Source organism: Phyllostomus hastatus, unplaced genomic scaffold (assembly GCF_019186645.2).
Source record: "Phyllostomus hastatus isolate PE091 unplaced genomic scaffold, TTU_PhHast_1.1 phas_contig_86, whole genome shotgun sequence".
NCBI classification, from domain to species: domain Eukaryota; kingdom Metazoa; phylum Chordata; class Mammalia; order Chiroptera; family Phyllostomidae; genus Phyllostomus; species Phyllostomus hastatus.
This window is the reverse complement of record NW_025333977.1, coordinates 28,642,331-28,661,657: the sequence shown is the minus strand read 5'-3', so window position 1 is coordinate 28,661,657 and position 19,327 is coordinate 28,642,331. Positions and strand designations below refer to the sequence as shown.

Genomic DNA, 19,327 nt, shown 5'->3' with positions numbered 1-19,327 from the left:
GTGCCGGCGCTATCCTGTGCCCTGCAGGACCTCTGCCCCAGTTGGCTGTCCACTCACTCTGCTCATGCTGGCAACCAGGAAACCCCACACACACTTCCAACATGCCCACCAGGGGGTGGCACTGTCCCCTTTGAGAACCACTGCAGTGGGACATGTGACTATAATTGCATTCTACCTTGGGAGACGCACACTGAGTGCTCATTGAGTAGAATGATTAAGAATCTTGCAGATCCTCACAGCCATGATTTTGAACTTTAGTTCACACTGTGGACAGGCTGGGGATATAAATGGAAGCTCTAGAAAGGGAAAGCCAGATGTTTTAGTCTTTCAAGCCTAACCCAGTTCCTTGGAAGTAGCTCCCTTTTAATGCTACATACCAGTGATTTTAAACCTTTTTCTCTTATGATACACATAAACTAATAACTACAATTCTGTGGCACACCAAAAAATATAATTCTTGCCGAGCTGACAAAAAAAAGGCATAATCTTGATTAATTCACACCAGACAGCTATTGTTGTGTTTGCTGTTATTTTTTAATGTGACAGTCTAAGGGAAAAGAGGTCAGTGACCCTGACTAAATAAATAGTTGGGTATTGCATGTTTTAAAAATTCATGGGGCACATTAGTTGAAAATCACTGCTATGTAGAGAAAGAACATGTAAAGACTTAGACCCATGTTTGGCTAATAATAAGAGCTGAATAAATGTTAGTCACTAGTATGGTTACTCATCAGAGCAGGAAGAACACCTGCGGGGAGGTGATGCTGGGATCTCTGACACATGCCAGTGTCGATTTGATTGGCAAAGGTGGCTGGAGATTGTCATTAAGATTAAAAAATAAAGAAAGATTCCATCAAAGACTCCGTAAGTGGGTGGCACAGATCATACTCTCTTGCTGTTTTCTTTCCCCCTGAAAAGAGAATGTAAGATCAGGTATGACTCTATTGTTGATAGTTTAAGCTATTGCTTACATCAGCAAAAACTACTCATACTGGGATGATGGTTCAGTTAGGGGTTTATTTATTCTCCACATACAAATACTCAGAGACATGTAAAGAACATGTCTCTTATATACTTTATATACTTTTTGGTTGTTGTAAATGATCTGTGCATCTGTAAACTTGGAAAGAGAAATATAGTTCTCTTGGAACGTGGAGAATTTCAGCTACAGAGGCATTCTTAGCTCTAATAAGAGTGAGTAATTGACAGAATGTGGAAAAAATGAGGAAGTAGTTTAAAGAGGTGGTTCTTGTTTTTCTTGAGTAAAGCATCTATAAAATGCAAAAGAAAATGATTGGACTGTGGAGTCAAGAATTCATGAAGCCAACATTTTGCAATAACATCCCTTTTAATCTATAAATCTCACGACAGTTTATGGGCACTAATTAAGTTTCACCATACTCATACGTCTCACACTGAGTTTTATTTACTCCCTTTTTACTGAGGCAGACCAAGGCAGAGAATGTTTAAAGAGTTACTTGAAGTTACAAAGCTGAGATTTGAACAGTGCCTGGAGACTCGGGTCCAGAAAGGGAGGAGGCCCACATGGTGGCCTGACAGTTCACCCCTGGCTGATGTTCTGTGGAGCAGGAAGTGATATCCAGCAATTCTGAGAAGGAGAAATAAGCTAGGAATTTGGGGAGGGTCTAGGAGACCATGAGTGGGGACCAGAGATCCCGATGTGCAATGATGGTACAAGTACCTGGTGGCTCTTGCCACCACATTACTGTCTTAGCTTGCCATGTTCCTGAATGGACACATGGGATTACAACTTTTAACAACCACTCTAGGTTCTTCTTGAGAGGTAGGCTTCAGCAGAGTCTGTGGGTGGATGGGGCTTGCAATAGAGGAGTGAGGGGAGTGGTCTGATATTGGTGGACAGAGAGACTAGTCAGTTACCAACCAACGGAGCACTGGGGAGAAAATCAAAGGGCAACAGGCTGTGTTCCTCCTTCTCATTTGCCATCTTGGCCTTCTTTCTTTATTTTTTTAAAATTTTATTTATTGATGAGAGAGAGACAGACAGATGGACAGACATTGATTTGTTCTTCTACTTATTTATGCATTCATTGGTTGATTCTTGTATGTGCCCTCACCGGGGATCAAACCCATAACCTTAGCATACCAGGATGATGATCTAACCTGGCCAGGTTGGCCCCTCTTTAAAAAGAAAGAAAAATAAATAAACAAAAACAAAGCACAGGCTCGGTCTGAGATCAGTTTCAGGTGGCTAATTGGAACAGCTACACCTGAGACATATCCAGGGCCAGACTTGTCCAGGACCCAAAGTAAATCCATCTGGGCCTATCAGAACTTTTGAACTGAGACTAAAATTAATTTAAAGTAATGCACTTTCTCTCTCCATACTACCTGAAGGTGACTTTTTAAAGATGATGCATGCATATTGGAACTATAAGAATCATAAGAGGGGAATGACTGGGAAGTCCCAGCAAAGGCAGGTGCAAATTCTGCGTGCCTAGTAGGGGTCTCACAGGCTCCAAAATTATTATATTTCTGAGGTTAAATCAAATACATAAAAATAGCAGTAAATCATTCATTTCTTCAAAGAGAGTTACATACCAAATTGCAAGGGAATTTATTAGCACATCTAAATCTGAAAAAGAAAAGTTATTATATATTTACAATGTTAAGTTGCAAATAGGAGGCAGAAGACAAAAAAATTCTGTTTGCAATCAGTTTTTATTCCAAATTGCATTTTATTAAAAACAAGTAGTTTACAAAGGGCCTAGTCCATAACTGTAACAGAAAAATAATACAAATCAGAAGTAGGTAAATTATATATTTCCATTAAACAACATTAAAGTAGCTGCAAGTAACAGTTAATACAGCTATATAGACAAGGATGTTTTGTAGATGAGATTATACTTAAAGTCTTGCTCATGCTGTTTAGGAAAAGGTTAAGATAATATTACCTTTACTAAAAAACATACAGCAAAAGTAGTTGAGCTAGTATTCTATCATCCACATTCCAGTAAGCTGCCATATAATGGTAATTGATGTTTATGATTTGAGGGTTATTAAAAGACCCCCAAATGCCTTTTAGGTTATCAAAGAAAGATAACATAGCATTTGATAGTTTTTAAAGCTTTGACATAGCTTTAAAGGTAAGTTATTTGATGGTCCTTTGGGCTTGAAAATTTGGGAAATCACATATGGCATAGAAACATTCTCTTCATCGGAACATGTATTAACCAGAAAAATCCATTCTCTAATCTATTGCACCTTAACAGACAACTTGTGAAAAAGGAAACGTGGCCAGGGCAACACATTTCCTCTTTTTGTAAACCTTAAACTGAGTATGTCTGTCCTCACCAATTATATAGGGTCCCTTGGGCCTCAGAACTTTCCACAAGTGGTTAGGTCTCTATGGTGATGGACCTGGCTGCTGAGGCAGAACACAGGTGACGAGGCGGGGGCCAGGCACTGGGAGACCGTGAGGAGTCTGGCTGCAGAAAACCACGGAGGGGCTTCTTGAGCTTCTAGAGCTGACTGTTCAGCCTTGTTTGGAATTTGCAGAGCCACAGGCAGGCCTGCCCTGACTTCCCACGAGTCCAGCAAAGCAGGCACCACCCACCATCAGGTGGCAGCTTTGGAGGTGGGGGTGCTTTTGATGGCTGCCCATGCGGGGCACTGGTGGCTCCCTCTGGGACCCTGCTTCCGTTGATGCTTGAGATCATCCTTCCTGCGCCCTCAGAGGCTATGATTCAGGTGGAAGGGTTCCATCTTGCCCAGCCCCTTGGTCTCATGCAGCCTTTCAGCATCCCCATTCAAATTACACTCCAGGGTGGCCGGCAGCGCCAGGGGAGGTAAGTCACCACCAGAATCTCTCAGCCTGTAATGGGAATCTCGCTCAACAAGTGGCTGGAGGAAGAACAGCCATGACAAGTCTGGTTGTTGAGTTTGGTCATCATCCTCTGAGGGTGCCCACTTGCCGCTTCCCAGGGGGCACTGGAGGCTTCCCCGGCAGCAGTGATGTCCGGGAGGCTGCATCCTTTTTCCTTGGTTTCCTCCTCCAGGTTGCACGGTCTTGGAGGCCAGTGACCTTTTAAACTCCTCTCTGGCTCCCAGGCACTAGAACATGGCCCAGCACATAGTTGGTCCTCAGTAAATATCTCTTGGTTGAGTGAAGGAATGAGGAAGTGACTGCCAGCATCTGGTCCCATTGCTGAAGCCTGCTTGGGTCTTGGAGTCACAGGCCTGGATTCACAGGCCAGAGCTTTACCTAGCTCTGCCACTTAACTAGCTGGATGGCTGTGAGCAAGTCGCTTAACTTGTCTCTGCCTCATCCCCTGGTCAGTGAAATGGAGATAGTAATAGCTTTAGCATGCTCTCTGAAGTATTTCATCATACTGTCTATATATTTTAGCCATTGTTTTTAACCATCTTAAGGGAGGAAGTGAGGTATCTTCTTAAGAGGGGAAGTGAGATAGTTATGCTATCTTAAGGACCTCTTTTCTCCCTAGGGGAATGCAAAGCACAGGGTCCGAAGGCCTTGAGCTGCACTCTCTCTGCTTGTTCCTGAGTTTGGTGAGGGGGGGGGGCAGTCAGAAGCAGGCACCAAAATTGAGAGAAGAGCAATGCCTGAGGGTATTGGAGGAATGGGACCTGAAAAACTAGCCAGCTTATTCCTGGGAGGGGTCCGTTTCACAGCCAGCTTTACTCACTCCAACCAAAAACCTGACGGTTTGTCAGCGGAGTTGGGAGCTGAGAAAGTGGAAACGATGAAGATCACCATGGTCATCACATTACCCACTTCCCCTACCCTTCAACTACACTCAAGGGTATTAGAGAGAAAGAGTGCAGGAGAGTGAGATACAGGGGTTTGGACGGATGTGGGAGCTGGAAGAGGAAGGAACAGACAGACCACAGAGGAAAGAGATACAGGCAAAAACACTTCTCTCTTAAAAAATGGAACTAAGCTTTTGTGAAAAGACAATTGAAGTGAATCACTGTATGGCAGAAGATCAAATGACAGACTTGCAATGGAACAAGTTTTAAAGCCTCGTCCTTAACACAATTAACCAGACAGACGAGCAGCTGTGTTCTCCCTGCAGCAATGGTCTCCCATTTTCATTTCTGAAGTCCATGACTGGATTATTGCTTTTTCCACTTACCAAACTCGACAAACCTCATTGACTTAGCCTCATTCACTTAGCTGTTTCAAAAGAAGATGTTAAATGATTTTATAATTAAAAAAATAGAAGGGGGTTTAAGAAAATAGAAGGGTAAAAACAATTACCCAAATCTCTTCTGCAACACAAAGTAGAGGGAAATATTAATTTAACATACACATTGCTTAGATATTACATACAGGTGTGCAATGAGTGTCAGATGAATTATCAAGCTTTGATGAACTGTGGCATCTTTCTAAGGAACACGTTTATTTATCTTTATTGTGTTTTTTCCCCCATTACCATTAAGCCCCCTTATACCCTGCTCCCCACAGCAATCACCGCACTGTTGTGTGTGTCCACGAGTCCTTTCTGGAACCCTTTTTGCTCCAGGTACAGTGTAGCAGGGAGAGGCTGCTGGAATCTGCAGGGATCACACCCCAAGAAGCATGTTCAAACCTTTGAAACTGAGTTTGCCTCAGGTTAAGCCAGGAGGCGCCTGTAGCAATGTGTAGTATCAGAGAATGCGAAAGTCAGTTCTGTCTGCAGGGGCAAGGACAGAAAAGGGGTGGGTTCTGCCTTGACTGAGTAAAACATCTCCAGGTAACACAGTGGTTACGGGAGATGTACAACTGGCAAAAAGGAATAAAAATGCTGTTTACTTATCTCTAGCTGGAGAGCAAAATTAGATCATTCTTAAGTGCTTTGAGGTCCTTGGATGAAAGGTGCTTGTAAATACCATACAGTTAATTACAGGGATGTTTATGGTCTTGGAAAACTTACTCAACAATAAGGAAATGGTTAAGGAAAGTATGGCATATCCAATTGATGGAATAGTATTATGTAGCCAACAGAAGTGTTACAAAGAATTGCTACTGACATGGGAAAGTGCTTATTAAGTTAAATGAAAAAGGCATGATTAAAAAAAAAACAACAACCCTGTATCCAATGTGATCTCATTCTATTTAAAGCAATATAGAGGAGGAGAATAACCCACTTAGTGAACAGTCATTACTTCTAAGTAGTAGAATTGTGAGTGACTTTTCTTCTCTGTTTTTTGAACTTCATAAAATGAACATAAAAACTACTATTACTTTTATGAATTCTTTGACATTTGTTGAGGCTTTTGTTATGGCTCAATTTGTGGTTAGGTTTCATAAATGTTCATACATGTCTGAGAAGAAGATATATTCTGTAGGGAACGGTATTCTACGTTATCATTGAGATACAGCTTGTTGATTGCATTGCTGAAATCTGTTTACTTCCCGATTTGTCTGGTTAAGCTGTAAGTTACTGAGGGAGTATGTGAAAATACCTCATAACCTGATAGTGGATTTTGTCTATTTCTCCCTGCAGTTCTGTTAATAAGACAATGCTATTAGGTGCATGTAGGTTAGTATTAGATTTTTCAGGTGAATTTTTAAACATTTAATTAATATTATTACCTTCTTTACTTAAAGCTTTTTGATAGACTTGGACAAATTTCAACCTTTCTGTATGTGTGTTTTAGATGCATCTTTCATAAAAATTATGTTTAAATCTAGTCTGACAATCTTTCTCTTTTAACTGGGTCATTTAATCCATTTAGATTTATTGTCATTACTGGTGTACTTTGATTTTTTCTATCACGTTTTTTGCTGTCTACTTATCCTGTCTTTTCCATGGGATTTCACCCTCTTTCTTGATGTTTGTTTTTTTTTTGGATTGATTTTTCTTCCCTTCCATTCTTTTTTCCTCTGCTAGTTTGGAAGTTAAGTCACCTATTTACACTCTCTTCGTGGATACTCCAGAAATTTTAGCACACAGCCTTGAACTTCCCAAAGAGAAGCCAGTGTCTGTGTGTTCTGTCAGAAAAGCGTCAGGCTTTCAGCACACACACTGGCACCCGCTGCACGTTATCTGCTTTTGTTACGTATTTATTTTTTCTTTTAACTCCATAATGATGGTGATAATTTTATTTTAAAATTTAAAAAGAATTTAAATTTAAATTAAATTTAGATATTATTTTATAAAGTCAATATCTTTTTTTTTAACTCCTTAATTCCTCTGCATTTCTGTTTAAATCTCCACTCTTCTATCTGAATTGTTTTCCCTGTCTCAGGTAAATACCTGACCTTTTCCTTAGTGAGGTTCGATTGGTGGTCAGCTCAGCTTTGCGTGCTTCTGAAGTGTCTTTATTTCATACTTACTCTTGAGGGATTTTTGCTCGGTGTAGAGTTCCGTAGTTACGTTCTCTCAGCATATCAACAATATTTCTGTCCTTGCTGTAGAGAAGTTTCGGCCTATCTGTCATTCCTTTGAAGTTAGTCTGTCTTTCCCTCTGGCTACTTCGAAGCTTTGAAGCTTGGGCTTGTCTCAGTGTCTGTGCAGCGTCTCTGTGATGTGTGCAGGTGCGGGCTTCTTCTGATTTTATCTCAATGGGCTTCTGGAATCTGGGGACTGTGGCCTTCATCAATTCTGGAATTTTATCATCTTTTTAGAATGCTACTTCTGACTTATTTCTCTTCTCCTCTTCCTGCAGTTCTGAAAAGGCTTTATGTTAGACATTTGCTATTTATCGTTCATGTTTCTTGACCTCTCTGCATTTGCTATTAAAGACACCTCTCTGTATTATAATCTGTTTTGCAGATCCCTCTCTCTGTTTACTAATTAATTAGCTTTTCGGATGTATCTAATGTACTGTTAGATCTTTCCACTAAGTTTTTTAATTTCAATGATTTTATTTTTTATTTCCAGAAATTCTATTTGATTTTTAAAAATACTACATTGGGCATATTTTAGAGTCCTGGGCTCTTTCTGGTATTTCTCATCCTTTCTTATTTCTTTAAGTATATTATAGATACAGTTTTACATGCTGTCTAAATATCTGAAGTGTTTGGTGGGTCTAATTCTGTTGTCTATTTTTTTTCACTCAAAGTCCCTTGCTGTGTGTGTTATGACTTTTGAGTAACAACACATACTCCTTGAAACTTTATAGGATTCCTTTGAGGTGAGTTCCTCTAAGGTATGTATTTGCTTCTGCCAGCTGCCAAGGGGACAAATACTTGTGACAACATTAAACGTAATTGTTAGGTTAGGATTTTTGAATTTCCTAGGTAGTGTGAATTCAGGCTAAAATTCTCTTGAGGATCACCTTAAAGTTACAAACTCTCAGGGGAGAGATTATAATCCTCCCCTGTCCCATTCGAGTTTCAGGGTTTGAGGTGGTTATTTCCAGTTTATTCTTACACTGAGTGTGGGGTCTTTTGAGGACCGTTCTAGCTGAGCGGTATATTAAATCCCATACCTTGGATGGGCCCAGGGCATTGTTTCCTGTCCTCCTTTGCTCTCCACACACTGTGATGCTGAAGCTCAGGGTCACCAAGTTCTGCAAATGCCCTCAAAGTAAAAGTTTCCTTCTGTCTACTTTCCTCCCTAAGTTCCTCCTTTCAGAGAGGTTTTGTCCTTTGAGTATTTCCAACTTTTTTAAAAAAGCTTTGGCCAGAATTTGTAGTTGTTAGCAGTTAGAGTGGGTGTCTAGTCCACCATCTGAGTGAAACAGCTTAATTACTTTTACAATAATAAAGATGTATCTGTGTATTCATTCTTAGTGATTATTTTATGTTATCCTTCCCCCAAACATGAATTAACTTCTTCACAAATGATCAGTGAGGTTGTTGACTTTTCATAAAGCCTTGAAACAAAGTGGGCAGAAATATTGGAAAGAGAAAATACAGTCTAGTATTATACGACCAGGTCTGTCTTATTCCTAAATTAGATCAGAATTAGGTTATGCCAGTTTTGTGTATCATACAATTATAAATGGGTTTGTTAAGGCAATGCATCGGAAATGCCAGAGAGACTTCACAATAAGCTTCTTCACACATGGCCTCCATGGTCCATACAGGAAACCTCCAGGATACCTTATGCTACAAAGCAACTGAAGTCCACTCCCAGAGCCCCAGGGAAAATGCAGGGTGCTGGGGGTGGGGTGGGGGGGCTGGGCGATACTGGGAGTGTTACCCAACAATCTATCCAAACCTTAATCTGTCATGTCTGTCGATACATTGTAAAATGTACTGGCTAAGATTTCATTAATTTTTTTTCTCCTGCTCATTCTCTGAAGGTGGAATGATAGAGAGTGACTAAAATATGAAAGGAGACTAAAAGTCCCCCAACCAGGTCCTTGATCCCTGTTGCGCGTGGGTCACCGGCCAGCAGTGACCACGGAACGCTGTGGATGGCTCGACAATACGCGAGAAAAAACAACACATGCACAGAGACAAACTAGTTTCTGTGGGGAAGTAGGGACGGAATGGCCACCCCCCCTAGTGGGGAGCGCGCTGATTTACCGTCCATACCTGCTTTTATTAGGCTCATTTTGCATAATAATTCAGGTAAAGTACAGTACTCATTAGGGGAAGTAAGGAACTATAGAAAACAAAGAACTCTGCCAGTCTATTGAGTTGGGGGTCAAAGAGCTGTAAGACTGAGGAACAAACTAACTTCCTCCTAAGACCCTTCTCATTCAACTGAGAGCATTCTAAACAAAGAAGGTTTCACAGTAATTTACATGTTCTTTCTTAGGCCTGATCACCCCGGGAAATCCGCACTTCTCAGTACTGAGCTGTACCACCCTGTCATTGTTTTAGGCTTAGGTGGAGCAAGGGAACTAGGGCAACCAAGAGATAAGGAGATTTTCTCCCAGACGCTGAGAACTCAGGCTATGTCAAAGCCGAGGAGCGAGGGTCCATCACCCCCTTTTTGCTGCAGCCCCCCAAGTCCTTCTTTTGGGGGGGCCTCCCAAAAGTGATCGTGCCTGGCTTAGGTCGTTCCCCCCGTGGGGAATCTTACCCGTCTTTGGCTAACCGACCAAGCTTTTTGGGGTTCAGCAGCAGAAGCAGCATTCCTGCCAGGAAGACAAGCTTTTGTCTCCTTGCTGGCTTACAGTTCCAAGGGCGTTCCCTTAGCCTTAGCTAGGTGGGGGTTTCAGCCTCTGATACCAGTCAGGGAGGTTCCCAACAGATCCCCAAAGTATCACTAACCACCGAGAGCTGCCATCTCCGGAGGCAGTGCCTCCAGGTGCGGGCTCCCGAAGTATCCTGGATTGTCTGACATCCCCCTTACTCTCTTTGGAGTTTGAAGATGTTGCCAGTATAGAGGGAGCCAGGGAAAAGAAGGCGAAGGGTGGGGGATCAACTATAACATACGCTCTGGGAAGAAAAAAAAAAGAACAAAAACAAACCTAGCAGTTCCCTTGACAGGGTTTTTGCTTGGCTCCAAAATTTAGATAGCATTTATGTAGCTGAATGGAGCCTGACTCTCTCCCATTATAGCTGCATTTGTTTGGCTTAAGGTTTTGCTGAGCCTCTCAAATCGGAATTACCTTCGGTCCTGAATTACTTTCTGAGTAGGGGATAGTGAATAAGTGACCGGCCGTCGGAAGTGGTGGTCCTGAGGCAAATGGGAGGACACATTGCTGTCCTCAGCAGCAGCCTCTGCTTGGGCCGGCCAGCTGTTCACAGGCAGATACGTGGACCTTGTGATGCTTTCAAAAGTCAGAAACCAGCATTTTTATGAGATTTCATGATTTTCAGAGTGTTAGTAACTAATCACACATTAAAAAAACACACACACACACAGCCAAACAAAATGCATTTATGGCCTGGATCCTGTCCATGGGTCACCAGTTTGTAACCCTTGTGTTGGACCTTACTATTCACTATACACCCCATTGTGAAAGAATTTATTACATCCTTTGCTGCAGCAGAGCAGGGAGAGGGAGGAGAGAAACGTAGGGCCACTCATGGACGGAGAAGTGGGTGAACTGGGAGAAGACAGCAGCGAAACCTTCATCCTTCTGAGGGGACTGGGCCTTGGGCCGGAAAGACCTATGGCAGCTATGCTGTCCTTCCAACAATAGCTGGATAGGAAAGATCAAGTCAAATCCTAGTTCAGGTTGCTGCTAGTTCCAAATGTGAACGTTTTGAGTCATTCTTTCCAAATGAAATTCATAAAAGAATGTTAAAAATACTTTCAGAGGCACATGCGATAACCCTGAAAGATAAGCAAGTTCATACCATTTGTTTACATAAAACAAACGAAAGCTAGTTTAACAGGTAATTCTTTCCTAGCCATTGGCTCGACAGGTCTCTGAAGACTTCCACCAGGCAAGATTCCATAGTGTTGTTTGTTCCACTCAAGAAAAAAATTTGTAACACATCATTTTAGCATGTTCAGAAAAGACTTTTCACTAAGCCCTGAATATGGGATCTCATTGTGTTGCATTAAATCTGCTCACAAACCTTAGGTGGGCAGCAAATGGGATGATCCCTCCACCCGCCATGGGCTGGTAATCGTTCCGACTTCTTTATAAGCCTATTGAAATATCTCTTTCCCATTTTCACCAAAGGACAGCCTTATCTGCCTCAGGGAGGAAGAGAAACACAGACCACAATGGTGGGGACCCACCGGATAGGCAAAAGCAGCTGCCTTCCAGTGCTGGAGAGGACCGAGCCATGCTGCTTGGGTTCACAATGATGGGCTTCTCAGTTCTAATGTTCTTCTTGTTTGGAATAACCATCCTAAAGCCCTTCATGCTCAGGTAAGAAATAGAGAAAGACAGACCCAGAGTTTCCGATTCAGATGAGATGCAGGCACAATGCGCAGGGGAGGGGAGTCTGGCTTTGGTTTCTGCAGCCCCTCTGACTGGAGCAGAGGACAGGGAAGATAGAATCACTTGTCCCTCCCTCAGTGCGGGAGACAGCTGGGTGTGGAGGAAGAGGTGGTAAGAAAGTGGAGGATATTTCTTTGCTGCTCCCCAACTCCAATCTCAAAAATACTTTCAACAACTAATCCACAAATTAGGTATGCATGTAGGCGATACATCCTTCCTTTAACACACAGGGAAGGTGCAGTGAAGCCTTCTCTACGTGAACACAACAAAAGTTTTTGAGTCTGAGTTCTTTGAGTTTGACAATGTCTACCTGGCCTGTAGTAGTTGCTCAATAAATATTAGTTTTCTTCCTTTTCTTTTAATTAATTTCCTTATTAGATACATGTAATAGTAGTTACCATTTATTAAATAGATAATACATGACAAATATACTATGTTTTATCCTATTTAAACCTACAACAAACCCATGATGGAAGCATTAGTTTAATTTTATAAATGAAAAAGCTGAGGCTCAGACAGGCCAAATAACTCACCAAGGCCACTTAGCCAGGAAAGAATCTGCCTGTCATTCTGACGTAAGATAAGAATTTCCTAATACTTAAATGAAGTTCCCTGCAATGGTGGGGGGGGCGGGGGCGGTGTTTTGATTAGGGCCGGGAGAGGAGCTGTTCAACTTTGGAGAATGGCTCACATAACAGGAAGTACTTTGGGGGAGGGCAGTGCTGGGAAAGCAAGGGCCTGGGGGAATGGGAAAAGGGAGGCCTATGAGTTCAGTGAAAAGAAGTCATAGAAGAGGAAGTGGGTGGCCTACTTGCATTATTTATTAGAGTCATCCCCCACCAATCCTGCATTAACATTATTAGGGTAATGATGTGGAAGTGACCATCCACTATAGCACACAGTGCCACTCTTAGAAGGGTCACGGGGCATTTTCTATTTGGTGTTAGCACCAGAGAATGTTCTGCTGCTGACCAACTTGCTTATGTTTATTCAATGGATACCAGCGATGCGATACCTGGTTGTGTTTCCTTTATTGCTTTTGCTGTTAAGAAGCTCAAAGCCAAGTTTCATTTCTCATAACTATAAGGGATCTTATGATCTGCAGGTTACATGTTTGAACTTCACTCTTGACTTCATTCTAGTTTTCTACTTTCCTTTTCCTGTTATTCTATTTTATCTACCTAATTTCTATCTGATCTGTATTACATATGTCTATGTAAACTGAATAAATATGTGTGTGCACACAGAGTACTTTTTAAAGAATGTGATGTATTTGGGAGATGGTTTAAGGATACTTTTTGCAAATTGGCATCAAGCTGTTGCTCATATTTAAAAAACATTTTCTAAACATTTCTGGAAATTACTTAATTTACTGAATGCTTAAGAGTGGTGAATTGTCATCTCTTGCCTTGCAATCTTGTGTCACCAGAGATAAGCTTCACTCCATAAAAGATGATAGTTAAGAGGCTTAGGTAGCTTATACCTACCCCAACTCCCTTACACCCTCATCTCTCAGTCAAATGATGGATTTTGTCTATTTGTAGACAAATGAACACACAATGCTATTGAAAGTATGCCCATTTTTTTTCAGCCCTAAATACACCCCTGGCTCCACTTGGAAGGCTCTGGCCTGGCCCCTGGGCATAGCAAAGAGTGTCCTGCTCTCTGTATTGAAGCTTCCTGAAATCTTCCAAGACGGTTTGAGTCATCCTCCATTTGTCACTTAGTTAGGATTTAGAGAGCTTAAGTTCTAACACAGATGAGCAGGCAATTCTAAATGTTTTTTTAAGACGCCCAGTCTAAATAAGTAGAGAAACTAATTTTGTGAAAAAGCAGGCCGGTGCTAAACCTGTGAAAGAACTTTATTCTCCATTTTTGCATTTTCACTTGTCCGGCATTGTCTTCTTCTAGGCCACATCCAGTGTTTTTTTTTTATTTTTAATGCCTTAAGATCGTGTTAAACTGCACCATCTGTCTCAGGTTTGTTATATTAAGAAAGCAAAATGATGACTGATGGTCAAAGATCTTAATGAGAGTGCAGTATGAACCTGGCTAAAAATGCTTTTCAAATATTGACTTTAGGATTTGCTACTCTAACTTCTTGTTTTTAAGGCAGCTGGAAATAAACATAGGGACCCACTCTGAGGTGAGTGTGCATCAGGAGCTTGCCTTACACATTCAATCAAAGCACATCCTCTTACCCCCACCTACTTCATCTTGGGCTTGTTCTCTGATTATTTTGCACCTACATGTCCTTTCTCTTCACCACCACCTCAAAGTCTTCATGGGCAGTGATTTTGTCTGCCACTTCTCATTGCTGCTGTGACATTCTGTGTATGTCATACATATGCAAATTCTCAAGGAATGTTTTCTAAGTAAAAGTTAATTCAGTCCAACATCGACTGAGACTTGACTATATGAGAGGCATTGTGCTTTAAGCTTTGAGGAACGTCAAGGTGAATAAGATATAGGTCCTGACCTCAAGACATTACCGAGAGCAAAAACATGGTAAATTTTCTAATGAGAGATTTCTTGCATGATTTGCATTTGCCTGTTTGGAAGCACAGCAGGTAAATGTAAGTGGAATGGTACTTCATTACCAGAACTTTCGGAGGCTGCATTGACTAAGAGTCTTGTGGCTGGACTGTCTGCAAAGGATGCATTTTAGGATGAGGCATGAGAGATCATTATTTCTGAGTGTATGTGAATTTTGTTGACTGCAGGATTTAGGGTAATATCAACCAAAGTATGGTTCTCCAAATACATGTTCCTTTAAAACTGTTCCATAGACAGGGATTCCTGGGCTTTAACTTATATCAAGTGAATCTGAATCTCTGCGAGTGAAGTGTGGAAAACACATTTTAAGAAATTCTTCATTCTAACACTCACTCAGATGATTTTGAAGTTTGAAAACCATTGATCTAAAGGTTGGTGTAGTGAGAAATGTGCCTGGAGGGTCATAACTGAGATGAACTTGGCCTTTGCTGCTCTTTAGCTCCTGCCCCCCATCCTCCATGCTCCCTGGTTATTTATTGTGTGCCTTCTGTGATCGTCGTCCATTACTCAACACAGACAAATGTCCCGGGTTACCACATTAGAAATACAGAACTATGTTTTCCAGAGGGTGAAGATCATTTATTTAATTTTTTCAAATTGAAGCACTCAGAGAGAAGAATCGAACTGCACTATCATCCATACATGTATCACGGATGACTGGTTGGACTGTTCTTTCACCTGTGGTGTGGATTGCCAAGGTCAGGACAAGTACCCTTGTCTTCAGGTGCTTGTGAACCTCACCCATTCAGGTCAGAAAGCTCTCCTGCATTATAATGAAGAGGCCGTCCAGGTAAATTCCAAGGTAATGTTCTAATCACAAAGTTCTGGTTACAGCAACCCTTTCACACCAGGCTGTCCCTTGCACGATGCAATACGCACAGCCATTCCTAGGGATGAATCTGTTTCCTTCCAGTTAATGTTTTGAGAGTGGTCAGATCAGGATAAATGAAGCTAAAAGCATTGCTGGAGGAAAAATGGAGTAAATAGAAACGGGAGACATTATTCCAATTTCACAAACTTGTGTCTGAAATTTACAGGCTGAAGTCATTTCTGGGAAGTCTTACTTTTGGAAGTCCCACTCCCTGTCATATCACAAATGGTAAAAGGCACCACAGTCCACTTTAAATCAAGCAAGTGATTTTTGTCCTCAGAGAAATTTAAAGGAGTACTGTAATTTTGACTTTAGCTAGTTACTCAGCTGGCTCATATAAAGTGTACATCTACATCTATTGATCAAAGCTGAGTTGTATGAGACTACTTGAAATGTGACACTTTGCTGCCTTTACTTAATCACTAATTTTAATCTGATGATTTCTGTTCTCTATTTTGGATGCAATAATTTTTAAGGTCTCCAATATTTTTATAGGCCATTGGCACACTGCCTGGAGTGCCTAGTGGAGGTCATATTAAACCTCAAGCTTTTTTTGAAAAAAGACATCAGCTGATAGAGCTCCCTTATCCCCTGGTTCTGCCTCCCAGGAACCAGAGCCCAGGCAGGGCCCCTCTCTGTGGGCCTAGGACAAAAGTCTCAATATGCTAATCCTTTAAGGAATGATTTTACTACAGGAAATCAAGACAAAGACAATAAGGAGATTGATAGGTGTTGAAAGCACATAGAAAGCTCAACCAATGTTTGTTGAATGTCAAATAGATTGAGTTATTGTCCAGGAAGAGACCCAGTACCCACATGTTAGGAGCGTGGTCCTTATGAGGTTGGTCATTGCCTATTCTGCAATGTCTTTATTCTAAAAATACTTTCCCACATCCCTGCTTCGTGCCTGGGAACGGCCTTTCCACTGTGTGCCCTCCTGACAACCCCTCCCTGTGAGCTAATAGATTTGTTTCATCATCTTCTGAGGCTGAAACTCCCCATCAATAGCTTCGCTTTGAAGCTTTCAGAATTAAAACTGGGAAGTGCTTGATATCAGGAAGAGTGTCCTCATCTTTCTTCTTTCTCCATATTCCTAGTGCTTTTACACACCGAAGTGCCACCAAGATAGGAGTGATTTGCTCAACAGCACCCTGGACATGAAGGAGTTCTTCGATCACAAAAATGGGACCCCCTTTTCATGCTTCTACAGTCCAGACAGCCAATCTAAAGATGTCATTCTCATAAAAAAGTACAGCCAAATGGCTATCTTCCACTGTTTCTTTTGGCCTTCGTTGACTCTGCTGGGTGGTGTCCTGATTGTTGGCATGGTGCGATTAACACAGTACTTGTCCCTGCTGTGTGAACAGTACAGCACTGCATTTAGGGGAGAGATAGGTGGTCAAGTACCTTACAGGGAACAGCATCGATTCAAACTGTGGAGTGTGGGGAGAAGCAAGGGGAGGAGCAGAGAAATCTTAAGGTGGTGGCCAAATTGAAGTCCTGGCCTTCAGACACCTGGGACTTCTGCACTTGATGACTTAATTATACTTGCTTGCAAATTAGCCATGAGAGGCAGTTAAGTACGAGATGGGAATGAAAAAAAAAAAACAACAACCCCTATAAAGTCTCGTATGTATTCTATTTATCTTATAAATACCTACAGATTCACCATCTTTTCTACTCCCAATCTCTTTCCACATGAACCAACTTTTTGTTCTCACGTGGTAAAATGAGCTCAAGGTAGTTGTCCCTCACCTAGTTTCAGCTCTAGCTAGAACTTGTCAATGTGGAAATAAATGATGAGGGTATCTAACCTACTGAGCACTGAACCACCAGTCTAGTTCTATGCAGTATAGTTCACATTCAAATATATCTCAAAAAAATTCCAGATGAAGAGCAGTTCATTCACTAGAGGAAGATAGTAACCTGGTAATCTAAAAACGTGGATCTGCCATTTTACTTCACCCTTCATGGTAGGGGGAAGCCCCTGCCTCGAAAATTCACTAAGTTTAGAGTTATTTGTACCTAACTTGACTATGTACCATGTGATTTTTCTTTCAGCAGTATATTTTTAGTTAATTATGCATTCTGTAAGCTCCTGCTGTTCTTTGTGCACATTCTGGTGAGAGTGGGGGACATGGCTAGAAATGTGTTGTGAAGTAGGGGTAAGCTGTATTGGATGGAATGTAAGATTCATCTCAGGTAATCTGCATTGTAGAAGAGTCTCATGTGGATCCTCAGCAACTGTCCATACATTAATTGAGGAATAAACCGTGGGTATTAAATAATGAAAGTCACAAGACTCTCCCAACAGATTCTTTCCAGATTAAGCTGAATATGAGTTTAAATCCTGTTCTGAAAACCAACATGCTTCAAAGTAGCTTTAAAATTTTACTAAAAAATTACTTCACGGACAACAGAAAGAATGGGACTTGAAGCATCTAAATGTAGTCAAACCAGAAACTTTTATCCTCAGCCAACTTGTTCCTTTTTAGAAATTAATTGTAAGTCACAAGTTACCAAATAAATAGAATAATCAAACTGAGCAACATTGACTTGACCAGTAATGAACAATTTTGGTGTTTTCTCCTCTTTCTGGTGTGGAGTGGCAGAGAGAGCACGTGTCTCAGAGTAAGAGTTACTGGAATTTTTTAGGCCATAATTACAACTTTTCAGAATGTATCCTTGGGCACTTTGGCTGAATTGTTAGAGCCTCTCTTTTCATCTCAGAGGGTTATTTTAGGGAATAAACAAGGTAGAGTATGTGAAACATCTAGTGCAGTTTCTGGCACCCAGTAGAGGTACTTAAAAATGTTAGTAGATAACAAAAATATCCTCCTAAGTTTCAATATTCAGTCAGCTTTATCCTTCTCCTGACTCTATACCCAAAGGAAATGCAATCAGTACCTCCAAAAGACAGCTGCACTCTCACGTTCATGGAAGCATTATTCACAATGGCCAAGATATGGAAATCACTTAAGTGTCCATCAGCAGACTAAAGAAATTGTGGTTCTAGATGTGTAGTGTATGTATATACACATACAAAGGAATATTATTTAGTCTTAAAAAATGAGATCCTATTTGCAACAACACAGATGAACTGGGAGGGTATTAATTAAAATAAGCCAGACACAGAAAGGAGAAAACTGCATTTCACTTGCATACACGTGGAATCTAAAGAAGTCGAATCCATAGAAACAGAGAGAAGTATGGTGGTTATTACCGGTAGGGAGGTGGGGGAGATTCGGTTAAAGGGTACAAACTTTCAGTTATAAGGGGAATAAATCTAGAGATCTAGTATACAGCATGATGACTATAGTTAATATTGTCTCAAATACTGGAAATTTGCTAAGAGTGTAGATTTCAGGCGTTTTCATCACATACACAGTAACTGTGAGATGGTATGTTAATTAGCTGGACTGTAGTAATTTCTACATATATCAAATCATTACATTGTATACCTTAAATACATACAATTCTTATTAAAAAGAAAATGTCCACAACATGCTGTATAAAAGGCTGTGGTAGCACTGGCTGGTGTGGCAGAGTGGATTGCGTGCTGGCCTATGAGCCAAAAGGTCGCTGGTCGGATTCCCTGTCAGGGCAGCTGCCTGTGCTGCGGGCCAGGTCCCTGGTTGGAGTGTGTGTGCAAGAGGCAACTGATGAACGTTTCTCTGGCACATCACTGTTTCTCTCCCTGTTTTTCTCCCTCACTGCCCCCCCCTTCCCAAATTCGTAAATACATACAGTATTTTAAAAAAAGGTTGTGGTAAACTCTTTTGTATACCAAAGACTTCCCTGTAATAAAATATATGCATGTATACAATTTTAAATCATTCTGCAAATTGAGATTCTGTAGTTTTCTTACATTAAGGGTGTATCTCTATTCCATTTCCTAATAAGTTTCGCACCCATCTAACAATATGCAGTTCTCGGGACTTTTCTGCTAAGAAATTCAAAACCACTAATTTGAAACCCAGAATGTGTAAAAGTGTGAAACGTAAAGTGTTGCAATCCTACAGTTTTCCATGAGTATGGTGGCTAGTTGGTTCATGTCAGGAAAGAGAGACATTATGCTTGGAGAACAAAGTCAATTTAGGACAATGTTAATTC

At 41.1% G+C, this 19,327-nt stretch overlaps 1 protein-coding gene across 1 annotated transcript; it reads left to right on the top strand.

Moving 5' to 3' along the window:
• The first annotated feature begins 2,752 nt into the window (after positions 1–2,752).
• On the top strand, positions 2,753–19,002 carry KCNMB3 (potassium calcium-activated channel subfamily M regulatory beta subunit 3). The gene is made up of 4 exons (XM_045850796.1): positions 2,753–3,827; positions 11,524–11,715; positions 14,947–15,145; positions 16,312–19,002. Exons 1-4 carry the CDS (start codon positions 3,685–3,687, stop codon positions 16,708–16,710), a joined length of 933 nt encoding a protein of 310 aa, XP_045706752.1. The 5' UTR covers positions 2,753–3,684; the 3' UTR covers positions 16,711–19,002.
• Positions 19,003–19,327: the final 325 nt, after the last annotated feature.

Bases quoted from the DNA above. Each gene is read 5' to 3' on its own strand.
- KCNMB3 (XM_045850796.1), top strand. From the start codon at position 3,685: ATGCTTGAGATCATCCTTCCTGCGCCCTCAGAGGCTATGATTCAGGTG. The intron at 3,828-11,523 runs GTAAGTCACCAC...TTTTCACCAAAG, and splicing joins GGCCGGCAGCGCCAGGGGAG to GACAGCCTTATCTGCCTCAG. The intron at 11,716-14,946 runs GTAAGAAATAGA...TTCAAATTGAAG, and splicing joins CTAAAGCCCTTCATGCTCAG to CACTCAGAGAGAAGAATCGA.